This window comes from Phyllobates terribilis, unplaced genomic scaffold (genome assembly GCF_046119375.1).
Source record: "Phyllobates terribilis strain yellow unplaced genomic scaffold, ASM4611937v1 Scaffold_10__3_contigs__length_209671492, whole genome shotgun sequence".
Classification (NCBI taxonomy): domain Eukaryota; kingdom Metazoa; phylum Chordata; class Amphibia; order Anura; family Dendrobatidae; genus Phyllobates; species Phyllobates terribilis.
The window spans coordinates 108,727,995-108,742,115 of record NW_027362770.1 but is presented as its reverse complement, the minus strand read 5'-3'; the positions used below and the strand labels follow the sequence as shown (position 1 = coordinate 108,742,115).

At 41.0% G+C, this 14,121-nt stretch overlaps 1 protein-coding gene across 3 annotated transcripts in view; it reads left to right on the top strand.

Moving 5' to 3' along the window:
* Nucleotides 1–14,121, top strand: part of ARAP3 (ArfGAP with RhoGAP domain, ankyrin repeat and PH domain 3) — a 210,975-nt gene that overhangs the window by 147,848 nt on the left and 49,006 nt on the right. For all 3 annotated transcript variants that reach the window (XM_073649737.1, XM_073649735.1, XM_073649736.1), the window contains exons 9-14: nt 422–603; nt 3,053–3,159; nt 6,812–7,011; nt 9,017–9,102; nt 9,522–9,704; nt 11,947–12,097. In XM_073649737.1, coding sequence (XP_073505838.1) covers nt 422–603; nt 3,053–3,159; nt 6,812–7,011; nt 9,017–9,102; nt 9,522–9,704; nt 11,947–12,097 — 909 coding nt within the window. The remainder of the gene's footprint in view (nt 1–421; nt 604–3,052; nt 3,160–6,811; nt 7,012–9,016; nt 9,103–9,521; nt 9,705–11,946; nt 12,098–14,121) is intronic.

Genomic DNA, 14,121 nt, shown 5'->3' with positions numbered 1-14,121 from the left:
AGCATCAGAGATTGATAGATCTCTAGATTAATTGCCAAGCTGTGATTAGCAGTGTCTGGGAGGAAGAGGAGAGAAAACTCTGAAGAAACACCTGGTTGGAATGCAAAGCAGAGATTTCACATACTGCGCTTCAGAAGAAACAAATATGAATATCTCTGCAATAGAGTGACGCAGTGCAAAATGGAAAAGAGCGGCAGAATCAGGAGAGCTTTTGCAAAGTGCTGGTGTATAAGTCATTGTTCTTGAGCTAGTGACAGAGTCTTCTTTAAGTCACAGAACTTGCTTCAACAAATTATCTAAAAGTGACCATACAGATACATTGTATGTCCAGGCCATTCCGACATTGAGTTTAACTCTTCTTTTTCATCAATCCCGTAATAATGCTTTTTTTGTAACCATTGTATATTTATTATCTCCATAGCGCAGAGGAGTGAGTGGTGCTCTACCATACAGAACAGGGTTAAAGAACAGCGCATGTTTAACCAGCGTCCTCGCTCCTCCTGCATCTTCTCCAGGGCAGGCTACCTAGAGCTGAAGGGCTATAAGTCAAAAGTGTTTGCAGTGCTCACAGCAGATGAATTATGGATCCATAAAAATGAACAGGTAAGAACATGCAATATGTTTCATCATGCCCCGTTTTGAGGGCAAGTCTACCATAAATATATTGCTACAATGGTTCAATGTTTACAATGCAGAACATAAGAATACATTGCATATAATGCAGTGCACCAAGTGATGAATAATATGTCATGCATGGCGCACTGCTTACCCAAACCATTGCAATCCCAATTAGGTTATGTCTGCAGTATTCACACTGTAGAAAGTATTGTGCCACCTGCACATTACACCATCAGGAGCTTTTATAAAATAAAATCCTAAATCCATACACATTAATAATAGTTGATCACACTTTGCGGCTACAACTTCCATTTCTCTGGGAAGACTTTCTACAAGATTCCAAATGGTGTTCGTGGAAAGGTTTAGCCATTCATCCAGAAGACCATTTGTTAGGTTAGACTCTGATGTTGGACGAGAGGGCCGGACTCGCAATTTCTGTTTTATTTCATCCCACAAGTGTTTGATGGGGTTGAGGGAAGAGATCTGTGCAGCCTGTCAAAATCTTCCACTCCCCCCAACCATGCGTTTATGGACCTTGCTTTGTGCACTAGTCACAGTCATGGGGAACAGAAAAGTACCCTCCTCAAACTGTTCCCACAAACTTGGAAACATACAAGACATTTTGGAAACTTGTATGCTAAATCTTTACGTATTCTGTAGATCTAAGGAACCTACTCCAACCCCTGTAAAACAACCCCACAGCATTATCCCTCCTGCACGAAACTGTACAGTTGGCACAATTTAGTCGAGCAGGTAACGTTTTCCTGGCCTTTGCCAAACACAGACTCATCCATCAGATGCCAGATAGAGTAGTGTGACTCATCATTTCACAGAACATGTTTCCACTACTCCAGAGTCCAATGGTGGCTGCTTAACACCACTCTATCCGACACTTGGCATTGTGCTTGGTGATGTAAGGCCTACATGCAGCTGCTCAGCCATGGAAACCAATGCCATAAAGCTCCGGGTGAACAGTTTTTGTTCTGATGTGAATGTTAGAGGAGGTTTGGACTCAAAGCAAAGCAGTGGTGACATTTATGCCCTCTGCTCCTCATCACTCATCGAACCTGTAACTTTATGTGGATTCCAATTCATGGCTGAGTCGCAGTTGTTACAAAATTCTTCCTATTTTCAATAATGCCACTCATAATTGATCATGGACGAGTTAGGAGAGAAGAAATCTCATGCACTGACTTGTCACACCAGTGGCATCCTGCCAAGGACCAGGCTAGTATCAGTGAGCCCTTTAGAATGAGCCGTTCTTTCACAAATGTTCATAAAGGCCAAGTGCATGGTGTCGGGGCTGGGTATTATACACGTGTGACAGTGCTACTAAGTAAAGTAGAGTAGATAAATTCTTCATTGATTACGTGGCGTGTCCAAAACTTGAATGTATTATATCACTCTGTAGTGCACAAAAGTCATCCAACCACATCAGGGTGACCTTTTCATATGGCTGGTCCCTAACCACTATATGTCCTACCTCTCTATGTGCCAAACCAGCCTCATCTGAATGGAGAGTGAAAAGAAAACCAGTCATAGCTCGCAATTAATACCTTGTATGGGAAAGATGGGTGGAGGGGTCTGCACCCCTCGATATGTACTACACAAAAAAAAAAAAAAGAGAGGGCCCACACATGTTTAGTATTAAATTAATGTACAGGTGCACAAATACGTTATTTGGCCAATATACAACATCTACGTACACGATTTCATCAGCACACTGTGATTAATGAACACATGAACTCCAATATTGTTGTAAACATTAAAAATGTACGTTACTTAAAGTTTTTTGATCAAAGAGTGCAAAAGCCATCTAACCACGTCAAGGTGACCTTTTAATATGGATGGTCGCTAACCAATAAATACCTCTTGTATATTGGCCACATAGCATATTTGTGCACTTGTACATTAATTTAATACTAAACTTGTGTGGCACTATTTTTTTCTTTTTTATTGGAAATAGTAGAGTGCGATAATTTTCTATACAGTGGTCCACTTTGAAAAAGGGTGTATCTTATTTGACATTTTTATTTCCAACATGTAACATTATCACCCTCAGCGATTCGGAGATTGCTGCTCTTAATTGCCTGTTACATGCTTTCCACTACTCTATCCATTCTCTATGGGACTGGCGGAAAGAGCCAGGCACTGTACAGTATGCCCGCAGTCCCATAGAGAATGAATAAGGTTTTGGTATGCACCATGTGGCCACTGCCTAATTCTCTGGATTGGTGGGGGTGTTAACTTTACAAGTTGGCGCAAATAAAAAGGAGATTTACACTGCATCATATCTTGAAGTATTAGTGATTTTTCAAAGAAATTCACTTTAGCTTACAAAAGCTACAGTAACATAAATTCAGCTCTGCTACATCTGTAAGAAAGATTTAGATAGAAAACTCAGGTCACAATTCTTTGTGATTTTTCCATGTAGTTTTTCAAAATGGGCAATGGAATGTTTGTGGTCGAAATGCACGGCTCCACCATCCGAGATGGACGCAACAAGACTTTTGAGTTGATCACTCCACACAGAACTTTCAGGTAACTTGCAAACCACTTGTAAATCACTCTCAGAAAAGTAACTGGACCTCATTATCTGGACTGACCTTGATGCTAATAGCAGCCAATCAGAGCTCAGCTTTTATTTATTGCACTTGTTTGCAGAAATTAAAGCTGTTTTGTGATTGGTTGTTATGAGGCAACCAGAATCCGTTTTCATAAATGAGGCCAAAATGTACTAAATATTACACTAACATTCCTACGATATGTCACTTACTGCGCCGTGTGCTGTATTTTTGACAAAATCACTGATTTGTCGCCTACAGATATACCATTTCTCTGAATACTAAGCTCTCTATAACCCCACCCACACCACAGCTTTCTGAGTACACTGTGCATAGGCAGAAGGCTTTCAATCAGTGTTGGGGGCGGGGATATACACAGCTCATGAATATGGAGGACTACCTTGCAGCAGGTTAACTAGTCCTCTAGTAATGATTAGTGATTTTATCAAAACTAGAGCAAGCGGCCCAGTAATTGACACATCTCTGGAATCAGGATCTCTGTCTCTACATTTTGCTGCTCTCAGATTAAGTGAGAGATTCTCTTTAAGCCTTTGTCTGAAATAAGCATAACAAACTTTTATCTGGTGTTGTTCACACTATAAATGCTGTTGCAACAGTGTCTAGATTTTCTGCAAGCAAGTATTCAGTTTGTCTATACTTTACTGCTGCCATCTTTACTGCCAAAGACCTTCTGTCTGCTGATAGCATGCATCTCTGTCTCTAACCATTTGTTTGCTGCAAATCCTGGACAAACTCTACATCTACAGTTTGTATGCATATCTAAACTCCTGGCTCTGTATCTCTTTGTGTATCCTGTTCCACTTGTCTGCCTGTTTTTCTGCATACCCTGCTGTTCTGATCCTTGATAATTTGCATGCAATCCGGTAAGTCCTTCCCACTGTGTCTTATCCTTTGGTCCGTGTTGAGACATAACAAGGATATATAATGAGACATCAGCTTCTGGTACTGTTTTTGAGGAACCTTAGCACAGACTAATATTTTTGTGTTTTCATACTGCTTTTAACAAAAACTCTATTAAAGATTTTCTACGGGGTTCAAGACACACCTCTGTGACAGTCTCTCCAGTATCTTCCAGTACTTCTTCTGAAAGCCTTGGTGGATTTGATCTATGCTTGAGATCATTGTACATTGGGAAAGTCCAGTAAAGCCCTATCTTCAGCTTCCTCATAAAAGACATGATATTTTCTCTTAAAATTTACTAATACTTGGTTGAATCCATTTTGCTTGCCACACACTGCAAATTTCCTGTGCAAAGAGGAGGCAAATTTGCCTCAGAGCATCATCAAACCACCGCCATGCTTCACTGTAGGCAGGGTGTTCTTTTCATCGAGTGCTTCATTCTTCCTCCTCCAGAAATACCACTGATCCATTGGCCTGAAAAGTTACAGTTTTCTTTCATTGCCCAACAAAACAGAACCTCTGTGGCATATTTATATGGTTTTGAGTAGTGTTGAGCGAACAAGCCGGAACCCCGAACACAAACCCGAATTTGAAATGCCGAACAAATTCGCTCAACACTACTTTTGAGCAAATTGGAACCAACTTTTCTTGTAGTTTTAGGTCAGTAGAGGAATTTGGATATGGGGCTCTTCAACACTTACAGTTATATGAAAAAGTTTGGGCACCCCTATTAATCTTAAGCTTAATGTTTTATTAAAATTGGTGTTTTTGCAACAGCTATTTCAGTTTGATATATGTAATAACTGTTGGACACAGTAATGTTTCTGCCTTGAAATGAGGTTTATTGTACTAACAGAAAATGTGCAATCTGCATTCAAACAAAATTTGACAGGTGCATAAGTATGGGCACCCTTATCATTTTCTTGTTTTAAATACTCCTACCTACTTTTTACTGACTTACTAAAGCACTTTTTTGGTTTTGTAACCTCATTGAGCTTTGAACTTCATAGCCAGGTGTATGCAATCATGAGAAAAGCTACTTAAAGTGTACACTTGCAAGTTGTTCTCCTGTTTGAATCTCCTCTGAAGAGTGGCATCATGGGCTCTTCAAAACAACTGTCAAATGATCTGAAAACAAAGATTATTCAACATAGTTGTTCAGGGGAAGGATACAAAAAGCTGTCTCAGAGATTTAACCTGTCAGTTTCCACTGTGCGGAACATAGTAAGGAAATGGAAGAACACAGGGACAGTTCTTGTTAAGGCCAGAAGTGGCAGGCCAAGAAAACATCAGAAAGGCAGAGAAGAAGAATGGTGAGATCAGTCAAGGACAATCCTCAGACCACCTCCAGAGAGCTGCAGCATCAACTTGCTGCAGATGGTGTCACTGTGCATCGGTCAACTATACAACGCACTTTGCACAAGGAGAAGCTGTATGGGAGAGTGATGCGAAAGAAGCCGTTTCTGCAAGCACACCACAAACAGAGTCGGCTGAGGTATGCAAAAGCTCATTTGGGGAAGCCAATTTCTTTTTGGAAGAAGGTCCTGTGGACTGATGAAACCAAGATTGAGTTGTTTGGTCATACAAAAAGGCGTTATGCATGGCGGCAAAAAAACACAGCATTCCAAGAAAAACACTTGCTACCCACAGTAAAATTTGGTGGAGGTTCCATCATGCTTTGGGGCTGTGTGGCCAATGCCGGCACCGGGAATCTTGTTAAAGTTGAGGGACGCATGGATTCCACTCAGTATCAGCAGATTCTTGAATGTTCAAGAATCAGTGATAAAGTTGAAGTTACGCAGGGGATGTATCTTTCAGCAAGACAATGATCCAAAACACCGCTCAAAATCTACTCAGGCATTCATGCAGAGGAACAATTACAATGTTCTGGAATGGCCATCCCAGTCCCCAGACCTGAATATCATTGAACATCTGTGGGATCATTTGAAGAGGGCTGTCCATGCTCGGCGACCATCAAACTTAACTGAACTGGAATTATTTTGTAAAGAGGAATGGTCAAAAATACCTTCATCCAGGATCCAGGAACTCATTAAAAGCTACAGGAAGCGACTAGAGGCTGTTATTTTTGCAAAAGGAGGATCTACTAAATATTAATGTCACTTTTCTGGTGAGGTGCCCATACTTATGCACCTGTCAAATTTTGTTTGAATGCAGATTGCACATTTTCTGTTAGTACAATAAACCTCATTTCAAGGCAGAAACATTACTGTGTCCAACAGTTATTACATATATCAAACTGAAATAGCTGTTGCAAAAACACCAATTTTTATAAAACATTAAGCTTAAGATTAATAGGGGTGCCCAAACTTTTTCATATAACTGTAGTATGTGCCTTAGGCCTCTTTCACACGTCAGGGTCTCCAAAACGTGTGGTGCCAGTTTCAAATTAATGGGTCTGCGCACATGTCAGTGTGTTTCCATGGACCGTATGTCTGTGGGCAAAACACGTTGACATGTCCATTTTTTTCACACCGCACGGGCCGCAAAACATCCCACACACTTGCACACTGGTGACATATGGATAACATGATAAATTTTACCAATAAACCTAACTTTTAATGGAGGTTAAAAATAACTTTATTGCATCTGTATGGATAGAAATAAATATGTTTATTAATATATTCACATATGTCTTCTTTTTTTCGTCTGTCTGTCTATAATAATTTGCACCTTTTCTTTATTTCCAGCTTCACAGCAGAGTCAGAGCGGGACAAGAAGGAATGGATGGAGGCATTGCTAGAGTGTATATCTGAGTCACTCTCAGATTACGAGGTGGCTGAAAAGATTTGGTCCAACAAAACCAACAAGACCTGTGCTGACTGCAAAGCTTGCAACCCTGACTGGGCTTCCATAAACCTGTGTGTTGTCATATGCAAGCAGTGTGCAGGTCAGTGCTGAGGACGGCTACCTTCACATTCGTGTTTGGACCTTCCACTTCTCTGTTACACCTAGGAACAGACAAAAAAAAATGAATATCCAAAATGGATTCATTGCATAATCAATAGGCATCCCTTTACTTCCATTTACATCACTTGTGCAATGGTTCATTAATTTTGATTGTGTGGTCATTAATAATTGATTTGTGTGTTCCTAAAAACAGAGCTATATTGCAGCTGTAATTGTGAGATACGTGTGGATCCACATGATGTCGTCACATGTAGGAACGCAGGTCCACAGAATATCATTAAAATCCATAGAGTGTTGTTGGGTAATTTGAAGATTAGTCCACATCCGCTTTGGGTTGCTCACGGTTTGTGGTTTCGCCCATAGTGCATGAAATAGGTTATATTTTGTAGGTCCGCACTAAAAAATCCTGGGATAGGATGGGTTATAACATTTAATTCCACACGCGTTTTGAAGCAATAAATTAAAATAATGTGGGTGGGATATCCTTAATTAAAGAAAGTGAAGTACTAGTGATGATGTGTGAGCCAGAAGAAGCGTGTAAACACGCGAAACATCTGTTGATCATTTCACTCATATCTCTATCTGCAATTCTGTGACCGAAATAAAGTAAATTTTACTGAAATTGCCAGTGGTTAATGCTGCTCCTCTTGCTTTCCTCTGCATTTTCATGATACCTTTTGAGCATCCTTATTAGATACATCTGAATAACCAACTTGCAACCACCTGCTTAACATACGGCAGGATACACCTCAGAATCAGAAACCACCAAATACAGCCTTGAGGATTCTCTAAAACTTAACTTTTACTTGTTATATTAGTCCACTTCTGCTTTGGGTTACTCACGGTTTGTGGTTTTGCCCATAGTGCATGAAATAGGTCATATTTTGTAGGTCCGCACTAAAAAAATCCTGGGATTGGATGGGTTATAACATTTGATTCCACACACGTTTTGAAGCAATAAATTTAAATTATGTGGCTGGTATAGTCTGCATTAAAGAAAGAGAAGTACTAGTGATGATGTATGAGCCAGAAGAAGCGTGTAAACACGCGAAACATCTGTTGATCATTTCACTCATATCTCTATCTGTAACTCTGTGACCGAAATAAGTTAATTTTACTGAAATTGCCAGTGGTTAATGCCACTCCTCTTGCTTTCCTTTGAATTTTCATGATATTTTTTGAGCATCCTTATTAGATTTTGCAGAATAGTTCCATTCGCTTTAATGGATCAATGCTGCAAAGGGTCCAAGACAATTGGGATTGCAGAGCAGGCTACATATATACACTGATTATCCATAGCATTAAAGACCACTGACAGGTGAAGTGAATAACAATATCTGGTGACAATGGCTCCTCTCAGTAGTGGAATGTAGTATCCTAGAACATTAGGTCCAAAAGAACAGTCAGTCCTTGAAGTTGATGTGATGGAAGCAGGAAAGATTGGCAAGCGTAAAGATCTGCGCGTGTCAGGGATTCTCCAGAATGGCAAGTCTTGTGTGATGTTCCTGGTTTGTGCCCACAAAAAGTGGTCCTAAGAAAGGTAAACAGTGAGCCATCAACAGGGCCATGGGTGCCCATTGATGCTTATGAGGAGTGAAGGTCTGACATCTGGTCTGAGCCCTCAGAAGAGCGACCAATGCTGGTTACGATAGAAAGATGTCAGAAAGCCCCGGGCCGGGCATCACATCTTACTTCTTTGGCTGCTTAAGAGGGACCTACACACTATCAGGCTATAATGTTACTGCTGATCAGTACACATAATATCTGGACAGAGAACTTTCCGTGGAAAATCAACTTTGGCCTAAGGTCTGATAGTGATAGTAATTTGGTGTTATTTCTATATTTATAACAAGTGAGATTAATATTATTGTATGAATGTTCTGGAATTTCTCTCCCCACAATGTCTTAGTCATAGCCAGACATGTGTGATCACCCCAGCTGTAGACTCTCTTATTAGCGTTTCACATCTTGTATTTGTTCCTCAGGTCAGCACAGAAGTCTGGGGACGAATATCTCCAAAGTGCAGAGTCTGAAACTAGATATCAGCATCTGGAGCAACGAAATTGTGCAGGTGCGAGACGTCTCTAGTAAGAAGCTGCTGCTCTCCTTCCTAAGATGACCATAGACAATTTCATGCAAGATTTCAGGATGACTTTATTAGACAGTAGCTACGTATCAAAAGTTTAAAGTCCTAAATAGGGGCTTACATTCGGGTCAAATAATGGTAATGTTGCATCTCTGCAAAACTGAGTTCAAAAACACCACAGATGATCGTTTTCCCCCTTTATTCACTGCTATCATCAAGGAACTCAGACTATCTATGACATGTGTGCAACACATGTACCCCAGATGGCCATGTGAGAAGGTATTATTACCAGTAATGCAGTAAAAAGCAAACATCTGAGGAAATCCTGCCCACAATAGTCCTTAAGATCTACGTATGATTGGACTACTTCCATCTTTATAATTAAAAATGTTTAACTTTTACAGCTATTTATTATCTTGGGTAACGATCGAGCCAATCGTTTCTGGGCAGCACGTGTGCCACCATCAGAGGTTCTTCATCCAGATGACTGTATAGAACAAAGACGAGACTTCATAGCCTACAAGTACCGCGATGGGAAGTACAGAAGTCCTCACCCTCATTACAGCACACAGGAGGAGATACTAAAGGTATCTGTCCTATGAGATAAGGTCATCCAAAATGGAATTGAGGAATGGCAAAGGAGACAACACGTCTTGGCGACCCCCATCTGAAGTTAATGGTGGAGCTAGTTATTTTCCTTTACACTGTCAGACTTTATTAAGCTGCCAAAAGACTACCGAGATGCTGTGGTGTCGTCCCTTTAGACCAGAGACGCACAACCGTTTTTGGACACAATGTCAGAATGAATCACGCCCAAGCTCCTCAAGAAAACTTTAGTGGAACCTGTCAGTCGATTCAGGCTGCCCACCCCACGGGCCAAGGCGTTTGAGAAAAAAAATTAGTTTAGAGATCCGGCCACCAGACATGTTTTCACCTCATCAATCTACTTGATTATCAGGTCTCTTCTATGTGAGTACATCGGGAGAGACCTGTCAATCACCTGGAGCATTGCGAGGAGAAGCCGGTCAGGTCAACACTGGACTAGTCTTGTCTCTCTCTAGGCAGATCTTTAAATGATGTTTTCTCTGAAACACTGGAGTGCTTCAGAGAAAACATACCTGGCTGCATCCTGCAGTCTGGCTCGAATTCATGCTGTCTGCAGTTTTAGCAGCATCAATTGATCTTTATGACATATTGAGCATTTGAGAGAGGAAGGAACTCTGCATGCTATTATCTCCAATTAAGGTCTCATATAGACATCCTTTTTCTCATATGTGAAAAAAACAAAAAAAATTTCATCCATGTGCTCGTTGAGATTTTCATCAGTGTTGGGTCAGTGTATCCGTTTTTACCATCAGTGATTTTCTTATATGCCCCGAAAAAAAAAAATTGCCAATCTCCTCCTACTCATACTGTGTTAAAAATGGACAGCACATAGGTGAAATGGCATTAATGTGCTGTCCGTGGTTTTTATGGACACAGATTTGTATGGGTGATTGCGATCCATAACTTGGATGAGAAAGGACATAGCTTCCTTAGTTTTTACGTTCATTCCTATGTAGTGTACACCAGAAACGCGTAAGATTTTATCCTCATGATGGATCATCCTGTTTTTAAATACATTTCTAATAAAGAGATTAATTTTATGGATGGAAATGAATGAAAATCCTTTTTCTTGGTCGGTTCTATAATGAGAAACACTGATCAAGTACGTGAAAAACAAACATCTGAATGAGACCTTTGACTAAGGAGTTGGAGAAGCAGACAGCATTTTACAATTCTCGTAGACTAGACTACAATGGAGAGTGCTGCTTCTTGGATGACCATCTCTTCAATTCCCTGCTGGAGTGGTATACCTAGGTCAAGGGACCTCATGATATGGCCACATGATGAACCATTAGTACTTCATCAGACATATGGAGGGACGTAGACAATGATGTGTTTTCAGAACTTACTTTAGACTTAGGCTTGACCACAGCCTGTGTTGTCTCTGTCCAACTGCTGATAATGCTCTTGTCTTTGCTTTGCTGTGTTGCTTCTATGCAGGTGTTTTCTCTTCCTCATTTTGGTTTGTCCTATCACATCTTGGCACATGCAGTCTTTGCTGGCTATATTCCAAGTTAGATGGATTTTTGCAGTCCCAGCTCCCCAGTGAAGGATTATCTTGCTGAGGTTTTCTCCATTGCTTGTTCTGCAGTTTGTTTGCGTATTCCCCTTGTCTCACCCTCTGTCTGTGTGCATTCCGTTCTGTTGTTGATTTGTTGTTTTGGGTTACACTCTGTTGAGGCTGCAGTTAAGGACACTCAGGGTCACCCGACGTTGAATGGGGGCACCATTGCGTAATTTTAGGATACCAACCTCATCAGTCAGGCAGGGACAAATCAGGGTCAGGTTAGGGATTGCCTAGTCTGTATACGAACCTGTGGTGTGCAGGTTTAACATCTCCCCTGGTTTGTTCATCCCCGTGTGAGTGTTGGGGTTCAGTCATAACAGCTGATTTTGATCAGATCAAAATCGGAAATGTCTCCAATTTTTTTCCCTGGACTACACATGTGCACAGCCTCATAGAATATCACAGGGACGAGTGCTATCCGAGAAAATTAGTCGTGTGCATGAGCCCTTACCGAGATGCAAAAAGCCAGAACTCATTGAATGTTTTGCAACTTTCTTGCCCTGGTACCTAATTGGTCGCAATGTGACCCTGTTCACTTTCATTATGCTGCAATGTACCAGCGGCACACAGTAAGTTTTGGCCGCAACATCTCAGTTGTGTCACGGCCAAAGTGGTGATATATCCTCGGCCTCATGGTGGCTTGTGGTGTCTTCCAGGTGCTCTGTACTGCTGTCTCAGGACCTAACCTGCTGAAGACGGTGATGCAGTTCTTCTCTGATGCTGAATCCATTGCTGATCCCATTGACGGCTCCACCCTCGCCCTGCAATCAGCAGAGAACTGGAAGGCGAGCACCTCCAGTATAAATGGTAATAACTTCAGAGCTGCGCTCTCACATTCCGCCAACATGCAGCAAAATAAGCCGCCACAGTCAGTGTTAAACTAGTATTGCTATGGACAACGTGAAGTTTCCAGGGGGCTTCTTCTTCTGTAAAAGGAAAGTCAAACCAATATAGTTACGCTTCTTCTCTAATATAATGTCCCCCATTTTCAAGATCTCTGCTTTCTTCCATTTTACACACTAGGACGGTTTTATGATCACAGCAAACTTATTTCTTCCAAAATAGCAAAATTACTGTATATATCCTTCTAGCCTGCCCGGCAGGCCATTTGTGAGAGCGTATTATGTGTACTTTATATTATATTATCATCAGACCCTTATGATTTCATGCCCATAGAAGGGAAACCAATACGGCTTGTAAATTCACCCTCATATAATTCCTGCGAAAACAAGAGCTCATTGTAGTAGTCTACGTGCTGCCAACAAGGGGATGCCCTGTGGCATGTGGTCCACTTGAATACTCCATAGTTGTGACTATACTAAATCATTTCTATCTGATTCATAAAAAATGACTCATATCCCACATTATTATGAGAAAAAAACATTGTAATAAAGTATATAAAATACAAAGCATATCCTGCATCACTTCATTGTGGCCCATATTTTCAAGAAAGGTCTACACTGAAATCTACACTAGTCAGATTCATTATAGCATTTGCACATTTTTTGTTTAGCGTTTTTCATTTGTGCCTCATTCTTTTAATTTGCACCTTTTTTAATATCTATTTTATGTGTTTGCCCATTATTATTTTTTTTTGTTCGCCATTATGGGTGGGATTTGGAATTTCCATCCGATTCATTAAATGCAACTTTTTAAAAAGTTGCAAAACTTTTGTGTATCCTCCAGTTTCCCCCTGGAGTACATTTAAAAATTTTGAGCAAGTTTTACAACTTTTTAGCAAGACATCTGACTTTTTGCATATAAAAAAAAGGAAAAGCAAAAATGAAGAATTTTTGACTTTGTGCAAAATTTGTCAACTGTGTATTGTTTTTAGAAGAATTTGGCTAAAAAAAAGAACGACGATGAATACCACAAGACCTAAAAAGAAAAGGGGCTTTAAAAAGAAAAAACAATGATCAGACCCTACATTCTGCATTATCTAGACAGAGTTGGCTGCTAATCCAGAGCTGTACGTCTCCTTCATAGCCATAAATTTAAAGTTACACTATAATGTTATCTCACCAGCCATATTCAAGCCCTGTAATTTGTTTCATTCATCACTCAGAGGTTGAAGTCAATAGTACAGCACAAGACTTCTTTAAGCACTGATTGACTGCAGTGGTCACAAGCTGGCTGCAGGTAAACAAAAACTGGAAGTAGCGCAGGAGGGTTAGCGTGGGATCACAGGCAGAGAGACTGGGTGAATAGTGTTACTGTTGTCTTATTACAATATATACAGAGTTATTTTAAAAAAAAAGGGGTTATCCGGGACTATTTTTTTTTTCATGGGGCTTAGAATTGACAGGCAGATAGTTGCTAACTACCTGCCTGTCCTACCCAGCGCTGGCTCAGAGCGGTCACTCAGCTGTCAATCAGGTCGACTTCAGCAGTCACACTCCATGAATAGAGCAGAGCGGAAAAGAAAACGCTACTCTGTCGACAGGGCGTGACCGGCCAACGTCATGCTGACTGACAGCCAGCTCCCCGCAGTTATGTACTGGAGACTCAGCTGTCAATCAGGACGACTTCAGCAGTCACGTGCCATCAATTGAACAGGGTGGAAAAGAAGCCTCTGCTCTGTCGACAGGGCGTGACTACCAACGTCATACTGACTGACAGCCATCTCCCCACAGTTATGCACTGTAGACTCAGCTGTCAATCAGGTCGACTTCAGCAGTCACGCCCCATCAATAGAGCAGAAAATAAGCCACTGCTCTGTCAACAGGGCTTGACCAATGACGTCATGCTGACTAACAGCCGGCGCCCCGCAGTAATGCACCGGAGACTCAGCTGTCAATCAGGACGACTTCAGCAGTCACGCCCCATCAATA